The following is a 22,129-nucleotide window of genomic DNA, read 5'->3' as shown; positions in this document are numbered from 1 at the left end:
TGCTGAGCACTCCTGTTTGTTCTTGTTTTCTAGGTCAGTCAGTGGTGCTCTCCCAGCCTGCTGTGGTACAGCTCCAGGCTTCTGGGGTGCTTCCTGCCTCCCAGCCCGTCATTGCTGTCACTGGAGGGACCACGCAGCTTCACAGTCACACAGTGAATGCATTGCCTCCAGCTGCTGGAAATGGCTCAACAAGCGGCAAAATACCAGTGCCTAAGCCCTTGCTTCAAAGCACCACACCAGCAGCAGGGCTGGATGTAAGTTCTGACTGTGTGATGGTACTAATAACCAGACAGAGCTGTAGCTGGGCTTGTCTAGTAGGGTTCCTAACAGTAAACAGGGAATTTGGCAGCTTGGGGAAGAATGGGGAGGAACAGCTTAATATCTACTGGCCTGCCTGGAGTTGCAGACCAGGTGTGCAAGCACTGTGGTAGAAGGCAGTGCTGATTTATTTATTTATTTATTTATTTATTTATTTATTTATTTATTTATATTCTTTTCAACTGCAAGCTCTCAGTGGCTGGAGCTCTCATGTACTGGAAGGGTTGATGTATCTGATTTTTGATTAGTGCTAAACCATTTTTCTAATCTGTATAATCAAAAAACTCCTTTGGAAGTAGGTGAATTGGAAATGTCAGCAGTAGGCCTGATTCTTTTTCCATCCCCTTTATCTCTCCAGATTTCACTTGTGATTTTTAGAAACTTCAGGTATTGAGTTTTACATGATCCTAATCTCTTCAGGCTCTCTTTTGATCACATCTGAATGAGCAGAAAAAGGGTAAACTCTTGACAGTCACTGCACAAATTAAGTTTTTCCACAGTAGATCATGGTAAGCAGTAGGTGTAAACAGAAAGAGCTTTTCAGATGTGTGGGGGTTTTTTTCCCCTCTTCAGCTTTGACATCTTAACTAGCTAGCAAGCTGGGAGTTAACTTGATTTAGTTCCTAGTAGTTTGGAGCTGCTTTGGTTGCATTTTGTTGTCCAAAGGAAGGCATGGATGTGGAAAATACTGGCACTTCTACTGAAGCTTCTTGTTTGTGGCTTTTAAACTCTCAGGGTATTGTTCTCCAGCGTGGTATTCCAAGTGCAGTTGTTCTGAGCTGAGGATCCTACAGCATCTCTCAGTGTGAGGGAGCAAACACTGGTGTCTGTTCACATGAGCTGTATAGTCACCTGCTTATTAGCAGTGCAGAACACAGTCTCTCAAAGGCTTGTGCCTTCTGGCTTCTTTGGAGGGATGTTGTTGTAGAGTTTCCTTGTGTCTGAGAATTGCCACTCATGCTTGATGTTAAATTTTCCTCACTATTTGTGTTCATGTGTGGGCTGCATTTTTATATGAAAAATTATTTGCTACAAATAATTCAGCAGCCAGACTGCAATGGAAACCTGATCTTGAATTTGCAAGAAGTTATCAAAGCTCTGTCAGTAGCCAGAGCAGTTAAGAGCGCTGCATTTTTAAATTATAATTGCCTGCCATGCAAAGCCACGTCAGTGGTCCTTAGATTTGAGACTCCCTGTGATCAGGACGAGCATGGCACCTTGCCTTTGTCTGAACAGAAGATTTAATTGACATAACCCCCTTGTTGTCATCACACTTCATATACACATCTGTGACAACCAGTAGCCAAATGTGTAGCATGGGATAATGTAGCTGTTTGTTTTGAACAATGGTTGTGTGGATTTTTCCACCTGAAGCTTTGGGCAGGTGGTTTTAAGACTTCTTATCAGCCTAAATGCTACACATCTTACCTGTATCTATTGAAACATGAAAAAAAAGTTGCAACTGCTCCTTGTCACATACTGTGAAATAGCACGTTGAAGAAGAACAAATGTTTTGGGATGCAGCTGGCACCAGCGGGGTTAAAACATCCTGCAACTGCTGTAGACACCATCTGTGGTGCTCAGAGCTGCACAGATGTAGCTGTCATTTGAGCTCTGTAACACGTGTTTTTGTTTGCTAATCTAAGCAGATGTTGCAGGATAAAAAGAAACACTGCAGGACTTTCTTTTGGGCTTAGGAGGGATAAACTGTTAGCTTAACACGCAGCCCTTCCAGTGGATTGCACTGAGATGGGCTGATCTCAAGCTCTACATGTGAGGCCCTACCTTATGGTTGTCCTGATGGCACACGTTTGCACAGCTTGCCAGCCGTGGGGAAGTGCCAGGCTTTCAGTGAGGTCACTCTTCACCAGGAAACCAGTGAAGAACTTATCCACGAGGAAACTGGACAAAAGAAACTCTGCCTAAGTAAGCCGCTCTTCTGGTTGAGAGAAAAAGGTGCTTAACTAAAAAAAGCAGATTGCCTTTCCTGGTGCAGTCAGATAATGAGAACACAACCAGTAGGTGTTTGAGGGAATCCAGTTTAGTTGTGTCCTCACAGGGCTTTTCTCTCATGTTTCCACTCAGTAGTGAGAAATGATTTAATTCTGCTTCCCTCTTCTGTTGATAAAAAAACCCCGAAAATTTGGAAAAAATTAAATTGTAAAAATTTACTTTGACATAAGTGTGGATTTCTATTAAAGAATCCTGTTTTCTGTGCTGTACGTTGAGTAATTTTCATATAAAATATATTCATTAGCCAAGTTGTGTTCTGTTGAGTTAGACAAGAAAACCCAAATCTTTCATAAGAACAGAGAAAACACTCGCATAGGCTTTGTATTCCCATATTTAAGATGCATCCTCAAAGACAGCAGCTTTCATAAGCTGAGGTAAGCCAGCCCATGTAAAGTTGCAATGGTTTGTGCTTTCAGCTCTTTGTTAACTTTCCCAGTGTGTGTACCAAAAACTCTGCAGAGTGAGAGGTGTTCTTACTGCCTTGTGCTGGAAATACAGCCTGCATTTGAATGGAGGTTGAATTTTGCTCAGAACTGAGTTTTCTTTGGAAGACTAAATTGAGGTGGCAGTTTTTATTTGTGAAGTGCATGACTCTTCCTAAAGACTCTGAAGAGAGAGGACAGTCAGAATCTAGTTAGTACTGTTTGAAGCAAGTTTTTGCAATGAACCTTTCACTTCTCCATATTTACAACTTCTTTTTTGTGGGTGTGTTAGTGGTCGTGCAGTTTTTAAAACTAGGAAGCAAAAGTTGCATCACTCATATTTTATTTCAATGCCAGTGTTTTCCCAGTATGGTCTGTTTTTCCTGAGAACCAGAAGTTACTGTCTTGGGTGGTGAATTAATACAATACAACCTACAAAGAGGGAGGCTGCAAAAGAAGTTAGCAGAGGTGTTTGCTACATTTAATCTTTGTCCAGTACTTGGGCAAAGCAATGTTGCTTAAGCAGTCTGACATTATAAATTAGTTCTTCTCTTCTAATTATCAAAATGTTCAAGCAAGGGCCATGTTTATCTTGATGCCAAGCCAGCTATATATATAATGCTTAGTGCCATACTGCTTCCAGGTTTAAGCACTGTGGCACTATTTCACATGCACAACTCTTTCAGTTTCCTACATCAGATTTGGGAAGGATCAGGTGTGCAGTTGTGGCTTATTCTTCAAGAAAAGCCAGGCAGGTGTTAGAGGGTTGACCAAGGACCTTAAAATGTTTCAGGGTTTGTCGATTAAAACAAAATAACTCAAGGACGCGAATAGGGGGGTTTCATTTAAGCAAACTTAAGAAGTGAGTGGAAGTGAAACTGGTGTGGCATAGACTGAAATGCAGTTATTGCACAGAGTACCTTGAATCAGTCTGGGAAGAGCTGCTGTTCCTGACAGCATTTGGAGAGCACGGTGTAAAGGAGGGCAGCTTAGGTAAATACCGTCTGAAGTGTAGATGGTAGTGTCTGAAACAGCAATAGATGTACCTTAGGATGTACTCTTAGTGTACAAACACTGCACTGGTGCTTTAACTCCATGTTTTCTCCAGGGAAGGAAGCAGGTAGATTTGCCACAGGTTCCAGACATTTAGTCAAAAGCTATCCAGTAGTGAACAATCCTGAGCAGGTCTGCAAACAAGACTGGATATAAACAATTTGGTCTTCTCTGCTTGACTTCATGATGCAAAACCTCTTTTTGAAAAGAGGAGTCTAACTACTTGTATGGAATATCACACATCTCAAGCCAAAGCTGCTGCATGAACTCATTCCTTATTATTTCATCCCTGGACAGTTGAAGTGATCCTGGCCCCGGACTGGTGTGCTCTACACACTGCAGTCCTTGGCTAGCCTCAATCTTTTTTTTTCCAAAGTTTTTATATGTCTGCAGAAGTTTTCTTACATTAAGTATTGTAGTACTTTAAAAATTCAAGACAAAACTTAGTGTTAATGAATATATGTTAAAATCTTTTCCTTTTCCACTCTCTGCTAAAGAGAGAAACTGGAGTGAGTACAAACAGCTTCACTTTCAGTCTTTTGTTGGTGGCAGCAGACTAGACATATAATAAATTATCTTTACAGAAAGCAATTAGATCAACATGGAAGGAGCCCAAAATGTTAATGCACTGTAACGTGTTTTCTTTGTCTTTGTCACCAGACTGCAGTATCATGAAGAAGAATGACTTCTTCAAACAGCCTGGAGCCAATTTTTCTTGCAGACACCAAAGCCCTAGAGTAACATACTGTCTGTGTGCGGGTATATACAGGGAGAGAGTTGGAAAGCCACGGTTAAGGTTCTTTAAGCAGCCAGACCTTAACTGGAGCACACCATCTGAGTTTGTTAATGTTACTATTCTGAGACTTGTTTATTTTTTCCCTAGACTGATACTTCTGTAATAGCTCTCATCTTTTTTCTTTAGCTTTCATGCTCTAATAGATACAGGCTACTCCAGTGCATGTGTTGGTAGCTACTGGAGGATATTCAGGTCTGTGTAAGATACAGCATTCAGTTCTCCTTCAGTGTAAACATCATTAAGGCACATCCTGTTGTAGCTTAATAATGTGATGGGAGTCTTCTGTTTTTAATAAAAACAGAGTTGCTGTTGCTAATCTGTGAAGTAAAGGAAATCAACAGAGTAGTGTTTAAACTTAGAATTTCCAGTAGTTTTGTATAGCTCTGCAGTATTGATCGTTGTTATCCTTGTCAGCAGCAAGATGCTTTCAGTCGAGGTCGTCCCACTCAGTGCAGACCACAAAATGAGTAAGTGGTGAATGATGATAGACTGATCCTGCTTGGGGAAAAAAAAATCAGAGTCCTCAAGACTGTTGGAAGATGGGGAGGGTATACATTGAACTTTCCCAGTCTGGTCTTGCAGACTGAGTGCCTGCTAGAAGTTGGAGTGAATTATGTGCTCTCCTGGAGTATATTTGCTGGTTTAGCTTCATCTGGAAGGAATCCAGTTTGTGTGCTCTATCAGAGACTGTGATGTGAACCAAAACATATTAAGTGGGAGAATCAGGAAGTGTGCATCAAAGCCACACTCCTCATCTGAATTAAAATGCTAGTATAGATGCAGAGGTGGAGATGATACTTTTAACTTTTGGTTCTTTTGGTCTCTAAGACCCAGAGACTGCATTTAAATTGCCATATAAGTGCTTGATACACATAAAATGTGCAATCTGAGGTCAGCAACAGTATTCAAAATCCCAAAAACTATATAGCAGAGCTGGAAAAGGTACAGAAACAGGTGTGATCAGTGTAGAAATGACTTCCATACATGACAGACTAAAAAACTGTAGAGCTTTACAGTTAGGAAAACAGGTGACTGATTGTAGCCCATAAGAGGGTATATGGTAAAGTGAAGGTGAAAGACATTCTTGCTACCTTGCAGACCTGTAGATATGTATTTTCTGTCTTTGTGATTTGTTTGATCAAATAACTGCTGCTCAGGTATACATTGTTTTATCCCCTACGCATAGAAGAAGGTTAAGAATGCAGGAGGAAACAGAGACAGCGCAGGACGGGTTTTGTTACTGCCCGTGAGCTATAACTCTTGGAGGTGTACCGTGATTCCTAGCTGCCTCTGTGCTCAACATTTCAGCTCATTGAAAGCAGGGTGCAGGAAGCTATCTATGCATACTTCTGACAAAGTAAAGGAGCAGAACTTATGCATGAAATAGAGGCAATTTTACCTTGTGGATCATTAACAGACCTCCGTATTTTCTGTCCAGGTCAATGTGTTGAGAAGGCAGCAGCGCATGATCAAAAACCGGGAGTCAGCCTTTCAGTCACGGAAGAAAAAGAAAGAATACATGTTGGGACTGGAGGCGAGGCTGGAGGCAGCCTTATTGGAGAATGAGAAACTCAAGAAAGAAAACAGCACACTGAAGAGGCAGCTGGATGAAGTGGTATTAGAGGTAAGAGATTGTGGTGAAGATCTGACTTGATATAAAGACAGTTGCTCAGGTGGAAGGCATTTGAACAGAATCATGGAACTGTTGCCTGGAAGACCTTTGGGGGTTTCTAACCCAGCCTCCCACTCCAAGCAGGACTTTTGCCAACTCTAGGTCAGGACAACTGTTGCGTTATTTAGTTGACTTTTAATTCCTTTTTTATGGTGCTTCTGAAGATTTCCCTGAGAAGATAGGCTGGATAGGCTGCATATAATGTACAAACAAGAGTGTTTTATTTTAAGTGGTCCTGGGGTGTATTGGTACATAATTAGGCAAGTATAAATCTAAAAAGCAAGCATAATTTGGTTTGTTTAGGTCCTGGCATACCTTTGAATGTCTGTGCCCCTTTTATATTGCATGTCTTCTGTGTTTTTTCCCGTCTAGAACCAAAAGTTAAAAGTATCATCTCCAAAGAGAAGGACCCTGTGTGTGATGGTGATACTGGCTTTCATAATGCTGAATTATGGTCCACTGAGGTAAGCTTCCTAGGAATTCCTCTTTGCATAGCGAGTTTGCTGTCATGCGATTTTTGTTTGAATTTTTAATACAGGCTGTGTTGTGTTTTAAAGCCTTGAGCCTGAAACCTGACTTGTGTCCTTTACTCTCCTCCTGGGTAGGGGAAGACTTACCTGTATAATGGTTCTTCTTTCAGAATCCTTCTGGCAACAAGAGATGGATCTTGTACCTTTAATTTCTCTTGGCTTGGCATTTTGTTAATCAATGCAGTGTAGAGCAGTTTGCTCCATTTATACCTGAGGAGATTAAAAAACTGTGTTTAGAATCCTTTTAGGAAGAAAGTCACAGACTTCAAGAGCTCATCTGCTTGTTTACAGCTGTACTAATTTCAGTAGCTGTGTGTTTAAGCTGCCTCTATTAGCCAGTGCAGGAAATCCCACTGTTTGTTCCAGTGCTTTGCAATTCTGCCCATTAGATGTGTAGCCACAATCTTCCTTGTTACAGTGTAAGCCCTGTATGACTTGTGGTTTAGGTCCAGTGAAGAGGTTGTTCACTCTTCTTAATTAGTTGAAGTGGTTATCAGAAACCTCTCTTGTTCAAACTGTGTCAGGAACCAGAGAGCGGGAAGGAAACACTACATTACTTCCCAGACACTTTATAAAGAAATCTGTGGAAGAGAGGAGACTAAAAAGGGATACTTCTTGCACATTCCTGTTATTTAACCTGGCTCTGGAATATAAGGACCTTTTGTAGGAAGCTGTTCACTTTTTCAAAAGGGAATGATGTTTCAGTAGGTTCCCAGTCAGCAGTGTCTCTATTTGTCTTCAAAATCCCATTCAGACTTACAGGAATGAGGTGGGATGAATCTAGATGAAGACTTTTTTTCTGACTGTGATAAACTTTTGCAATGTTGGTCTTTGTATTTTTAATACTGTTAGAAAATTTGCTAGAGCTGAAATTGCTTTTGAAGTATTTGCAATACGTGCAAATACTGTTTATCTTGGGCAGTGAAATACAGCTGATAATTTTACTTCTATATGGATGATTTTAAGGTAGATCATTTCTTAGTGCATTTAGGGTTTGTACTGGGATTTTTTGTTACCAGGCAGGAAAATCAGCTTCCAGATACTAAGCAATTTATTTGTACATCCCATCTGCATTTGCAAACATTAACACTCACTCCAGAGACACTGTTCTTACTTGGTGAGAACTAAGAGGACCAGTAATCTTTTTGAAGCTGAAAGAAATTTTAGTTGCCTCCTCATTACAGTGAAGAGTTTGAACGCATGAAGCTGTTGTTAGTTTTGAGAGGCTCAGAAACATACAGAAGATGAGTGGGAGGTCTTTTACCACAGTGCTCTAGAGTTCCTGTGTCAACTTCTCTACCCCCAGGAATGAGTACGGTGTTGAGCTTGGTGGAAAGAAGCTGCTGTCAAAGTAGACTGAAAGGCCAGTTTGTGTTCATGTCTTTGCAACAATCAGGAACTATAGAAATGTGACAGGGTTCATTTCTTGGCCTGTTTGATGTTTAATAAAGTAGCTAAAGCAAAAAGAAATCTCTAGAATATCTGGTTGAGGCTGCCAGTGTAATATTTGTGCCTGAACTAGGTGGTCTGTATCAGTACTGGAGAAATGTAATTGTAAATGTGCAAGGAATGACTCTTATCTTCCTGCCTTTTTTTTTTTTTCCCAAGCAGAACAAATGGTTGCACTGCAATCAGAATACTTGACTGTATCAAGGTGGTGTGAACGTTGATTGTGCAGTGCCCTTTGGAAGGCCCAGAATGTGGGATATACAAACCATTACTTAAGATGTCACTCCTCCCACATGCATTTTCTTCCTTTTATAGAGGTGTCACTAAATGGTAGCTCCAAGAATGTGATAGTCATGATTGCTGTTCTGCTTAGTCCTTAACAACAGAAGCTTCCAATACACATAATGTTTTTCAGTCCCTGCAGCTTCTTGCAAAAATAAGTTGTTGTTGTTTTGGGTTTTTTTTTGTTAAAATATCCATGCTAGCTTATAGTTCAGCAAAAGTACTTTTTTCCTCTTAAGTTAACTATCTGCAGAATACCTAATTTCTATCCAGTGGTCAACTGGAGATAAATCTGTGTTGCCATTTCTCCTATGTAGGAAATAATTTTACTTGCAACATGTATGGAGGTATGGCAGCATTCAGACACAGGATGTTTTGATTCAAACATATTAGCAGTGAATATTTTATTATTTTAAACCAATGAACCATTGCAAAGAGGGAGTGGCATCCAAAAAAAGCAAAAATATGAGAATTTCACTCCCTAAATTCTGTAGCAGACTTTGAAATTCTATTAGCTGTCCTTATTGTAAGGTGCTTCTCAGTGTCTTGATCAGAATTGATAGGATTCTTTGAAGGCTAGAGGTAAAACAAAAGAACAGATATATAGATTTTCTCTGTAGCTGCCTGTCTCTGTCGAATCAGAGAAGGCAAGGAAGCAGTGGGGTTGTTTGGGGACAGGGATGTGAAGCCGAAGGGCAGGTGTCCTGCAAACCCTCCATGGCCTGCAGCCAGTCAGGAGAGGTGCAGTGCAGTGTTTGGGCACTCGACATCTTGCAAAAAAATTCTGGAGATCATCTAGTTCCAATCCCCCTGCCATCAGACATCTTGCAAAAAAAATCTGGGTGGTTGACTGTGTAGTTAGTTTTGTGTTTTCTTCTGCATTAATGGATTTGTGTTGTACTAGCACTTGTTCACACTTAATATTTGTTTATTGGTCTTACATCTTGTTGACTGTGTATGTAAGTGGTGAGATGTTTGTGATGTTTTACGGAGGACTCTGAGGCTGTGCTGTTCTGCTGTTTTTAAGATGATGAGAAGCAGTCTAGGATGCAGCAGACCTTGGCAAACAAGTTTAGCAGATAAAATTATTCTGCTGACACATTTTCTCATGTTGACAAATGTACTGTGTGTATGGGTAATCTGTAACATTGGACATGGGAATATGGGAGTGGGGCTGAAAGTCGGGTAGGGCAGCTGGCATATTGACCAAGAAGTCTGTTTGAAAATATTGGAGGGAGAATCTGGGGCAGTCTGTTTGCTAACAAGCTTTTCAGAACATCCTTCAGTCTTGGAACTGGCACTATGTTATCTCTGATAAAAAATAGAAGTTGAATTAAATATAAACTGTATATAAATGTGAAATGAATAGTTTCTGGTCCTTGTATAGAGTTAATGGTAACTCTGCATTATATGCTACTGTGTTACTAAACTCTTGGGTTTGTTGATATTTGTATAGAAAAATGAAACTTGCAATTATTAGAAGCAGAAGTGATTTAGCAGGAATTCTGCTAGTGTAAATTTCTGTTTTGTCTATTTGCTTTATAGTGGAAGAAAGGTGCCCAGGAATTTCCCATCTGTGTGCCAATGAACTATTCTCTAATCTTTATGAATTATTTGGATTTGGGTTTAACACCTAGAAAATTTTCCTTTTATTATTATTTACAAATGATTGGTGAGGTGTATGAAAGGAAGAGGGTACATTTTGATTTCATTCCTTGAAGAGGTCACCCCCTTGTCCCAGTCTTGCATACCATCAGGTGCAAGACAGGAACTGGCAACCCACTGTGTTTGCACAACAGGCAGTGAGCTCACAAACCTTGGCATGCAGCAGGGGTGGGAGCTGGAACCAGGACATCTGGAGGTGGGTATCTGTGGGAGGCAGCATCTCCTGCCTTCACACTCGCCCTCTGTGAGAGCCAGTGTCGGTCAGCATGACTGTGTTCTCAGCTGGCATGGCACCCAAGAAAGATCGTTGACTTCTAGGATTAAGCTGTGCATGTTTTTTATCGCCTACAATACAATATCTGAACATTTTCAGACTGTTACAATTCCTAGATGCCTTTTTTTTTTTTTCTTGTTTAATTTCCATCTTTGTGTTAGAGTGTGCCTGGGTGGTAATCAGATCTGAGAATGTGTTAAACAATCACAAACGATGCTGAAACAAAAGGAAAGCAAGCACATGTTCTAGTCTAAACAATCCATGTATTTATTTTGGGAATCTTTTTCTTCTGTTTTTCTTCCCCATTCCAATTTGAATATAAATTATCTTGTGTGTTTGGGTTTTTTTTATGCAAGTCCTACATGTGACAGTGAAATATTTGCATGAAATTAACCCAACACATGTATAAAAGGGAAGGGAGACAGATCACAGAAGATGCAAAAGGTAATTCTTTTTGCATCTCTGCTTCTTGGGGCAGTAGCAGCAAATCATGTAAGCCAGGTACTTGATTGTGGCCCTAGCATTATTTTCTTGGCTTTGAAAAATGTTCAACTAGTTATTTTTTCCCCCCTAATGAGTCTGTTCAAGCTTACATGGTGGTCATCACCTAACAACAATCTTACAGCATTTATAAAGTTGTCAGCCAGCCAGAATGTGTCCTAACTACTGTTTCACATATTTAGTGGTCAGAAAACAAAGAAAAATATGAAGCTGGAGAGAGGAAAAGCAGATCTGCAAAGAGATTGGAACAGGGGGTTTGAGAAGGTGGTGTGACTTTTTTATTATTATTATTAATTTTGGTTTTTCTTACAAGTTGGCCACCTCTGTATGGCTGGAACTCCCTTCAAACTGGAAAACAGACTTGATGATGTAATCAAAAATTCTTAAGCTATATTTGTGGTGGAGGATGACTGAGGTGGTGATTGATGGAGCTAAGTAAAGCTGCTGCTTCAAAATCTCTTGTGTCCTGTTGACCTACAGCAGCTGTGCTAGAATTGCTGGCCTTTCATAGCAACTTCACTGCAGCTCCTTTCTAGAGTATCCTGATGGATTTTCCTCTACTTTCCAGGACTACCAGGGAAACTGTGTAATTTACTAAAAATTTAGATCCTCTGAGCAATCTCCAAGAAAGGACAACCAGCCTGGGTAGCTGAGAAGCATGATTTTTCTGCTGTTGTCATAGACTGCAACAAATGGAGAACAGTGGTTTTTTACTCTTGAAAGACTTAGGGGTGTGTCCCATTTCTTAGACTGGTAGCACAAATGTTAGGGGTGGAAAAGAATAAAAAAGCAGAAGTGGTAAGATTAATCCTTTTTTACTAAAAATGAGGAAATCACCCAAGGGTTGTTCAGCTGCACGCTGCAACGATCTGCTGTTTGTAAACATGAAGTAAGCAAAACACAATCACCATCACCCAGATGAGCTTCACACCTAGTCTGCAGGCTGCTAGTCAGTGCTGGTGTATCCTGCTGGTGCATTTTGATGCATTCAGCAGTGTTTTCATGCAAACTTGCTGTTGTTTGAGCCTTGATACTGGACTCCTTGATTAAAGAAACAGACCCGTGTTACAGCAAGCAGGAGCCTAGGGATACCTCGGCAGTGGGATGCTGGAAAGTTAGAGAAATAATTCTGTAGTTCCCTTAAAGGGAGTATTAGCTGTGTGGGCCAAGGAAGTAATCCTGTTACCATAACATCCCATGCAGCAAGTGTTGTGTTGCTGCAGAGATGTTTGAGCTGTGTGCTCAGGTTTGTCAGTGCAGGTCCCACCCACAGCAGCCACTCCTGGGCCAAGGTCTCAGTAAGGTCTGGATCTCACCACTGTGCTGCCCGAGGAGGTGAGCTCAGTTGTGCCATTGAGCAGTGGTGTGGCATGTTTGAAAACACCTCAGATGTCCTCAAGTAATATGTGCTAAGCAGACTAAAGCCACGTGCCTACAATGAAGGGCAGTGACTAGCAACTGAAACACAGTGTGTATATATATATATATTTATTTTTTTTTCCTCCTGCCTTAGCAGTTCTTCCTGATTTTGTGTGTGCTCCTTCCTCACTCCATCCCCATACAAAGTCAGGCAGGTTATTTGAAATCACCAGTGGCTTGTAGTGCAATGGAGGAGGAACTCCCTAGCCAGGCTTCTTGCTTGTCCATTGCCACCTTCCAGCTGAGCTGGTGCCTGATCTGGGAGTGGTGCTGAGCTGGGAGCATTAAACATTGCTCTTGAGACCCATGATTTCCTTCAGCTGCAGGTTGGATAGTGTTGTCTAAACTTGTGCCAACTGCTGAAGCATCTATAAAAGATGTTCTGAGAACAGAGAACCACAGATTGTGGGCTCTACAACAGGGTGAGTTTCTTACGCTCAGTTCATCCAATCCTGGATGTTTTGCACTCGGTGAAGGATGGAAAAGGATTGTTTCTCTGCTTTTTGCAAGCCCCAATAGCCTTCCATATATCTTCAGGAGGTTAATAAACTTAAATGTGATCAATACCTGAAGTATGCTAACAAACATACATACATACAAATTATGGCAGTCAAAGGGCTATTAATTTCTTCCATACTAGTAGAGAGGAACTGGTGAAATGTGAAGAGAAAACTGTTCTAGATGAGTGCAAGAGGTATGCAACAGTGCCATGTTAGCCAGCTCCTCCTGACTGCCAAGGACATACGGAGCCCTCTGAGCGTTTGGCAAAAATGCTAGACACTCTAGAAGACATTTGTAACTCTTGACACTTCTAACATGAGAAACCAGTGTTTGTGACACTGAAAGAATATGCTTCAATGCTGAGTTCAGTGTACATTTGTGTTGGAGATGGCCTAAAGCTAGAAAACTGCTTCTGTAGCACACCTTTGGTCTTGTGTTGTAGTTTCTCCTTGAAAAGGGAGAGAGAAATCGAGAGGAAAAGGATAGGTTGAGTAATTTGGACTTGAGTTCAGGTTCCATACCTTTCAGAACCTCTCTTGATAAGTTGGTGCTTGAGTAAAATTGAATACCCTTGGTTTTCTTACAAACTGCATCCATTACTGATTACAGCCTGGCAGCATTGTGCCTTGGCCTGGCTGTGCTCACTTGCCTTGTCCTGCCACGGCTGGTGCGGTTGCAGAGCCGGCACAGAACGCCAGATGCACTTACTGATAACTTACCCTTTTTTTCCATGAGTTCATCTGCCAGGGCTGGGGGTGAAATACGGAAAGTTTTTGCCCTGAATGAACGTTGCAGTTGAGGCTGCTTGCATCAGACCTGCCCAAGCTTTGGCAATAAAGGCTAGACCACTTCCAAATAACTGTGTAGTTTTCCTGAGCAAAAATAAATCCCCTGTGTGTCGATACTTGCTTTATTCCTTTCTTTTCTAACAGCTTTATTAAAAATAAATTGCTTTTTAAAGAAAGCAAAACACAAGAAAAACACAGAGATCTTCCCTCCAGTTTGAGTTGCTTTCCTCACCCTCGCCAGCAGCGGAAAGAGACTGGGCTCCTCTTCCCAGCCCAGCCTTTGTAGAGGGTAGCTCTGGAGCAGCCTGGCAGGAGAAGTGAGTGCCTTGCTGTCAGCAGATGGTGCCCTGGTCGGGATTGAGGAACGAGAAATACTTTCCAGAGAGTGTTTGGCACTGTGGCAGCCTTGTCTGGATTCAGTTAGAAGAGGACAAGGTCCTCAGTTGGTGTCTCCTTGCAATGTCAACTTTAGCCCCTTGGAAGCATCCCAGCTCACATTCAGAGATGGTTCTGTCCCCAGAAAACTCTTTGTTATGATATCACTGTTGGCTTTTGTCTACAAATTACTGTACAACTTAAATGTCAGTATTCAAAAACTGAAGTGCACGGGGTTTGTCCAGCCAGAAGTACAAATGAAATTTAGTTTGGGCTCCTGGCAAGACTTGCTTTTACATTTATCAAACTGACATTCAAACCAAAGAAGTAAAAATACAGCTAAAATATCAGGTGCCACTGAATGCCTGGAGAAACCATGACAGGAGTAGTGCTTTTCTTTCCCTTCTATAATCAAATTTATCTATTCTTCTGAACAAACATCTGCATGAAGTATTTAGTAGTTCCTTCTTTTTTCCCTTGGATCTGATTTTGCATCTTAAACAAGCCAATAGCTCAGCCAGCTTGGATGGGGTGTTGTTTGTGGCTGTGTGAAAACCCTTTAATGCTCATGGTATCTGGGATGTCCAAATGCAGGCTGCAAAGCCTTGGTAAGCACCCCAGGTCTGTAAGTGTGGCCAAGCAGAAAAGGTTCCAGCTTCCAACTTCTAACTGGTTGCCTTGTCCAGTAAAGCCATTTCTCAGCTTCAGTCTCTCTTGACTTTTAATTTGGAGCAGTAACTCAATTCCTGCAAATAGTAGGACTCGCTCTGGGTAGATATGCCAAAGCATTCTTTCTTTTCCAAATTCTCATCTTGTAGCCCAACAGAATGAAAAACTTGTCCATGCTTTTACCATCCGTAATATTAAAACATTTTTTTAAGCAACTATTGATATCTTAGCTGAAAATACTGTTTTCCAGAAGCTTTTTTTCCTACTGAATAGGATCATCTACCTTTCTTTTTCACTGTTTCTAGCTTCTTCTACCTGATTTTTTTAAATGTTCAATATTGACTTCATCTTCAGTGTCGTGATGCTGGGATCTGCTCTGTAGACCCTTCCTGTTCCAGCTTGTATTGTTGCTGTTCTGCCTAGCACTCGTAAAGCTCAGTATGCCTCAGGTGGGCAGGTGTTTCTAGATGTAGCTCTGCAGGAGAGGTCCATCCTTCATCCCAGCTACTAAAGGGATTGGTAGTCATACTTTTCCCTCCACGTCATTTTGAGATGTTAAAGGAGGAAGATTTCAGATATCCTGTGTCATACCCTCTTGTACCTACTTGGCATGGAAAGGTCTTTGAGAACGAGAAGTCAGAGGATACAGACCATTACCTACATGTCCTCTCCTATCTGTTACCTGAAGATGGAGCCCTGTTTACAGACAAACTCCATGTGATAGTTAGCTGGCAGCCCCCTCCACTTCCCCCCACCCAGGGAATCTGGGAGAGAATTGGAGAAGTAAAGGTGAGGAGACTTGTAGGTTGATATAAGAACAATTTAATAATTAGAGTAAAATAAAATTAAAATAGTAATAATAATAGTAACAATGATAACAGCTATATATATGAGTGATGGAGGGTACAATTGCTCTCCACCTGCTGATAACGATCCCAGAGGAGAGAAAAGGAACCCTGAAACCGAAATCACAATCCCAGAAAAGCGAGCCTGAGCGATTCCAGAGAGAATCCCCCTCCTTTCTGGTCAGTCCTGGTTAATATATCATACATGACATAATATGATATGGAATATCTTATCGGCATATCCAACTGTCAGTTCTGGTTTTTACTAACTACTGCACTTTTCTTCTCCACTCCTACCTTCTAGTCCTCTCTTCTTGGAAACTGCCCAAGCAGGGTGTCCTTGTAATCAACATTGTTCTCATAACAAGAGAGAACTTCTAGCTACTAAGAAGAAAATTAACCCTATCATAGCAAAAAGACCAGGACACTCCACAATTGACTTCTTGTGGGAGAAAGGAAGGGGAAGAAATGATTCAACAGAACAACAACATCTTCTATTCAGATGCAGGAAAAAAAACCTAAAAAAACTCCCCAAGTAACTGGAAGATGGAAGCAGAGCAGTATTAAAGTTGCAGGATTTTTCCTTGTCCAAACTGAAAGTTCTTTTGATTTTGAGTCATTGCCAGAAACCAAAGAAGCAAGTAAAGGGATTTTTTTTTTTTTTTAAGATGGATTTGAGAGTTTGAGAAGCTTTTGATCATCTTCAAGGTCCTAAAAAAAATGAAAGGGGAGGCAAATGTAGCCCATGTAACTTAAGGTAGAAACTGCTGCTAGCCCTGCTTCAAAAGAAGTGTTTTCTGGAAAAATAGCAATCCTGAAAAAGGAAAGGGCATTGGAATAAATACCATAAATAGTATGATATTTTGCCCTCAAGTTGGTGCCCGTGTTCTCTGAAGGGGGAGCCATGGTTTATGCCTGTAGGGATAGCAAAATATACTCTGCCTCCTTCTTTGGCTTTTGCTGCTGAAGATCATCTTCTTTCAGGTTGAAACATCCCATACTTAGCTGCTGCCAAAAGTGAGATTTTAATTTTGATGAAAAGATTAAGGTTTTTTAAGCATGAGAAGAGTAAAAATAAGCATTTCCTCTCTGTTAAAGCTAATATAATAAAATGAGGTGTGTGTGGTTTTAAATGGCTGTACAGCTAAAACAACTAAATTACAAAAACTGAAGATTAGCTGTGATTGCAGAGCAATGCTTATATTTATCCTTGATGGACTTGCTTTGGATTTCTCTCCTTTTGTTCAGAGTGAACTGGAGTAACAATGTGTTGCATATGACAATCTCAAACTAGTCACCTCGCCAAGCTAGAACCTGAAATAACAAGGATCACCTTTGCAGAACAAGGGAAACAGGAAGGAAGGACCGTCATGGAGAAATGCAGATTTCTGAAAATTCTACTGATTAGATTTTTGTAGTTTTTAGCTAATTAGCTACATGGAAAGTTTATCTGGTTCAGTGTATCATTGTGAACAGGAAAGGACAGAAGTAGGATATGGGATAAAACACCAGATCAGGTAGGTTCGATCAACACACCGAATGGCTGATACACTTCAGACTGTGGAGAAATGGTTTGCAGGAGACTTACAGCTTTCAGGTCTTCTGATGGATATTCTTGGTTTCATGAATAAAATTCTGTATACTTGTGGCTGTCATGGCTCCAAATTAGGTAAAGTAGGGACATTTCACAGATGGATGACATCCAGCAGGGACGCGTGTCATTCCTTTAAGCATCAGCCATGGTTTTGAGCTCTGGTTCTCGACTTGAGATGCTGCCAGCTGTGCTGATGCTTTCATTGGAAGAGAAGAAGCATGATCTCATAAAATATAGTAGATCGTGGAGATTGTTTCTGTAAAATTGCATAGCCTGGTGTTGCCTGATCTGTGGGGCTGTGAATAAACCATCCAGCTTTCCATGCTATGCAGCAGAAGGAATGCGACGCTTGGGTGCTGGTGTACATGTACAGTAAGGACACTGTAAGTGCTTTTCTGTCCGCTGTCACACTAGTGAAAACAGAGCCTGTAGCATTTCTGCTGCCCTGATTCTGTGCTGCTGCCTGGAAACCTGAAGGAGAGGGGACAGTCCAAGCAACGTTAGCCTGGATCTGGGATTGCCCTGGCTCCAGCAGTTCTGCAGAACATAACACAATTGTTCGTGGGGAGACCTGGGTTACTGTTGACAGGAGCACAGATGTGTTGGCAGAAGAGTGGGGATTGCTAGGCAACTATGTCCGTGTGCCTTCTGCTTAGCTGTGGAGTATTTCATCTCCTCTTTGCTAGTTCTTGCCTTTCTCTGTTATTATCATTTGTATTTGTTGCCTGTTGTAACGTGATGCCATGTAACAAATAGGAAAATGAGATCTCCCCCTGCAGAGTTTATGCTCTGCTACACGAGAGAGGTGGGGCATGAATTAAAATGTTCTCTGCAGGCAGTGATCACATGCATGGCAAAGATCTCACCGACCTGCTGGGATCTTGTATGTTTACTGTGTGCTGCTGGTGATGCTCTGCTATAGTCAACAAAGAAGGTTAGGATTTGAATTTGTGAATATACATATTTTGGGAAGCAACCATGTTTATGAAAAAGTAAAGCTAGCCTCTGGAGAGGACACCTTGAAGTATTGCTTTTGTACTGTCAGGATTTCTCACTTGTAAATCACCCTTCTGAACTAAGATGCAGTTGATCTCATGTAGCAGGTTTTGGTCATTTTTCTAGCTCACTTGTGAAATGCTGCTGCCTTGCTTTGCATGGAGAGCAGCACAGATGTTCCTACACTGCATGGCTGGCTGGCTGAGCAGCCCCAGGGGAAGATCCTTCAATCAGGGCAAGCACAGACCAGGACCGCAGGGGATCTGGGACCGTGGGCCACTGCCACTATGTAGATGGGGTTGTCAGCCCTGCCAATGTCTCTAAATCCAAGTGGAATTGAACATCTATATGTTTGTGTACAGTTTCACTAGATGCCTGGCACAATATTCCAGGCTTTCAGTTGCCCGGGATTTGATACCTGTATTTTCCTTACATTTTGTATTCATATAAACTATGTCAATTTTGCTTTGAGGCTGTCGAAAGTTGAAGTTCAAGGGTAATATAGGTAATTTTCTTATGGCTGCAGATCTGGGTTACAAACAGAATGATATCAGTTTCATCAGCTGAAGCTTGTAGGGGAACATGAAAAACAGAGCATTAAAATCTTTCAAACAATTAAAACTGAAGAAGAAAACAGAATTGCTTTTCTTCCTGCTAATGCTTTAAATGACAGTAATATAGTGATACAAGACATCATGTTTTTACATTAGATATGACATAAAACTTAAAAATATAACATAGCAACAGCCAGAAACTTACCAACTTGAGTATTTAGCATCTTACAGTAAAGTGTCTCGCAGAGCCTTATGTGTGTGCTATGTTTTGGGATGACTGTTATGTTTTCCAGTATATTCGAAAAGGATCCCAATGGAGTTGATTCCCCTGCAAGTTCCAGCCACCGAACCAGAAATCTTCTGGAATTCTCAGCTAGCCAGGAGTCCAGCACAGCTCAGAAAATACCTGATGCCATCATTCCCGAAAAGAGTAATAGGTGAGATGAAAATCCTTAACATGCTTTCAGTGGCAGAGGGTAATAGTGCTTTTAGACCTTATTGCCCTTCCATTTGCTAACCTGTTTGGCCAGTGTTATTGCTGGTTTTATAAAGCAATTGAGCTTACAAATACAGTGTTTTGAAAGCTGATTTTTATTTTTTTATTATATCTCCAAACTTACCCAATAGGTAGAGCTTCAGCAGTGTACACGTGGCTGGTTTTGCCTTGCTGTATGGCGTTAGGGAGAGTGTGGTGGAAGAGAGCATATAAACAAGTGTCTGTTATGGAGATTTTCATGACCTTCTTCAATTCTTCATCTGTCTGATTTTTTCCATGATCTTTATTTTAGCTTGCATAGTTGTGATATTTGTCATATTATCTCGCTCTTCTTACTTTTCAAGCTAGAGTATTTATTTTCTTAGTTGCTCAAGAGAAGACCAAGGAAATTCATGATTAAGAACATACTCTGAACTTAGCACTGTGATTTTTTAGAAATCTCTAAGTCTATCCTTATGCTTACCTATTATTTAATTATCTAGTTGCTTTCAAGCTTCCCAGTTCTCCAGCATTCAGTGCATAAGTGAACATATAATTGTCTCCAGATTGAGGTCTGGCTAATCCAGCTCATGTTTTCCCCTTACAAGATTTATTCTATCAGATTGTCCCTTTCCAGTAGAGTGTTTTGGCTGGTTGAACAAAGCCAGGCACAGATGTGCAAGAAAGCCCTGATGTATTTTGCCATGCAGAAAGAAGGCGATAAATCGGGAACGTTTTAAGGCTGTAGCCATGGTGAGGGCTTTGTGTCCTATGTGGCACATTTCAGACCATGACTTACGTGACAAGTGGTCCTCTTAGGAGGATATGCTACTGCCTGCACCTTCTACTTTTCTTATACTCTTTCACCTCGGTTTTTGGCAAGCAGTGAGCTCTGCTGCTTATTCTCCTTTATCTAGTTCTAGGTGCAGTAAACAGGAGAAGCAGACATGAAGATGGAGAGAGCTGGGAAAGGGAGGGGAATGTGAATAAGGCTTTCATAAGCTCTTATAGCTGTTTTTTCAGAAAGAAGTTGAGGTTTAAGAGCTACGAGTCTGTCAAAACTAAGAGGACTAGGACTGTTCCATTGATACCCTATCAAGAGAGGAACTTACTTAGTTACTTGGTGAGAACTAGTTAACCACTCAGGAGGTACAGATAACCAGGAGAAAGGAATGTTGGTCTTTGCTTTGTTGCTGAGAGCACTGTGGATTTTTTATTGAAATACATGCTCATTTTCACTTTTTATGGAAGCCAAGCTAACTTCTGGAGACTGTTGAAGACGTAAATCCTCTCCACTCAGTTGTAATATAGTTTGTGGCTGCTCCATTGTTATATAGCTCATGGTCTTTACATCTGCATTGTTTTAGTGGCTAATAAATTTAGTATTTCTGTAGCAAATCTTGCACAGCCCTGGAATAAAAGAGAAAGTTACCTCTGCAGAGATCTCATAGTTTGCGTATTATGAGGAATATTTTACAGGCTTCATTTTCTTTCGATATCTGGCCTGTTTGGGAGGAGATCCAACATCTGCTAATGCTCAGCTGCCTGCTGAGTACTATCAGATCCCTTTGGGGAACTAAGACCATTGGATGTTTGATAGACATTGTTATTCACCTGTTTCAGAGGTCCCATAGGAGGAGCTGTAACCTTTGTGGGTTTGCCAGTGGTGCTTATTTGGTCAAAGGTTCATGAAAAACTATTTAAAGGATTTCTTGATGTCTTTTCTTTTTTTCTCTCAGGTCTGATTATTCTGAATCTGATAACAAAGCACTGATGATAGTCTCAGAAGAACCACTGTTATATATTTCACCACCACCACCCCCCTGTCAGCCCCTGATTAACCGGACAGAGTCACTCAGGTAAGCTCTGGGTGATGTTGTCCATTCATAGTGTCCGTCCAGTACCTGACCAGTGCCTCCATAAATGTCTACACTGTGCAGTGTCTACTACCATGAAGACAGGAGAATAACTTGGATCTTTATCATCTTTTGATGTTTTTAGTAATGATTTTTACTCAGTTTTCACATTGGTCATTTAGCAGTAACCAAACAACAACGTTCTGATTGCCTGGAGGTTTTTAATGACTCAAAAGAGAAATAGTTTCATATGTAGACTTGCTCATAATATGGAAAACAAGTCCAGCAAAAGCCTGTTCCATCAGCACTACATAAAAGGTGGTCTCCTACTCTTCAGCTTACGATAGAAGCAGACTTAACCTGACATTGCAGATATGTTTTATTTGCTGTTAGAAAACACCTAGCTCTACTTTTTCCAAAGATATGAGTGTGTCACTAACCTTATCTCCATTTTGCTTTGTCCATTATTTCTCTCAAATTTATTTGACATATTTCAGCCTTCTTTTGTCTTTTAAAAATTTCAGTAGTCCTTCCAGTAATTTCAGAATTGCTGTTCATTGGGCAAAAGAAAGTACTGTATCTGCTTTATATTCAAACATCCATGATCCAAATAATTTATATTTATTTCCTTATGAATTAGCTCATAAATTTAATCTTGCAATTATATGTTCTTACTCTGGTATTAAAAATAAGTTATCATAAGGTAAAAGAGTATTAATCTGCAGTGTCTTTATCGTGGCTAGTTAAACTCTTTTCTAAAATTAAAAAATTCTGCCACTGTTCTTTGAAACATCTGTTAATGTTGTGGATTATCTAGGCTGAATCATGAACTTCGAGGATGGGTTCATAGACATGAAGTGGAACGAACGAGATCTAGAAGGTCGTCAAATAACCAACAGCAGAAAGCCCGGGTTATGCAGGTAGGCAGGTTTATACTGGTGAGTCAGTAGAATGACAAGATAATTTCAGACAACATAAAAAATATTCTCTCTTGCTCGTCTGTGCTTGTCATTATAGACAAAAGTAGCTATGGTGCCTGTAATTAGGGTACCCAACACTTCCCTTTTTAAATTGATGGGTTT

At 40.8% G+C, this 22,129-nt stretch overlaps 1 protein-coding gene across 1 annotated transcript in view; it reads left to right on the top strand.

The window, feature by feature from the left end:
* Positions 1 to 22,129, top strand: part of ATF6 (activating transcription factor 6) — a gene marked incomplete at its 5' end in the record, with an annotated part of 77,652 nt that overhangs the window by 4,065 nt on the left and 51,458 nt on the right. Inside the window, 6 exons of the mRNA XM_029085797.1 lie at positions 34 to 254; positions 6,041 to 6,226; positions 6,647 to 6,738; positions 19,010 to 19,153; positions 20,931 to 21,050; positions 21,865 to 21,967. Coding sequence (XP_028941630.1) covers positions 34 to 254; positions 6,041 to 6,226; positions 6,647 to 6,738; positions 19,010 to 19,153; positions 20,931 to 21,050; positions 21,865 to 21,967 — 866 coding nt within the window. The remainder of the gene's footprint in view (positions 1 to 33; positions 255 to 6,040; positions 6,227 to 6,646; positions 6,739 to 19,009; positions 19,154 to 20,930; positions 21,051 to 21,864; positions 21,968 to 22,129) is intronic.

This window comes from Antrostomus carolinensis, unplaced genomic scaffold (genome assembly GCF_000700745.2).
Source record: "Antrostomus carolinensis isolate BGI_N321 unplaced genomic scaffold, ASM70074v2 scaffold22957, whole genome shotgun sequence".
NCBI lineage: Eukaryota > Metazoa > Chordata > Aves > Caprimulgiformes > Caprimulgidae > Antrostomus > Antrostomus carolinensis.
This window is presented reverse-complemented; position numbering and strand designations above follow the sequence as displayed.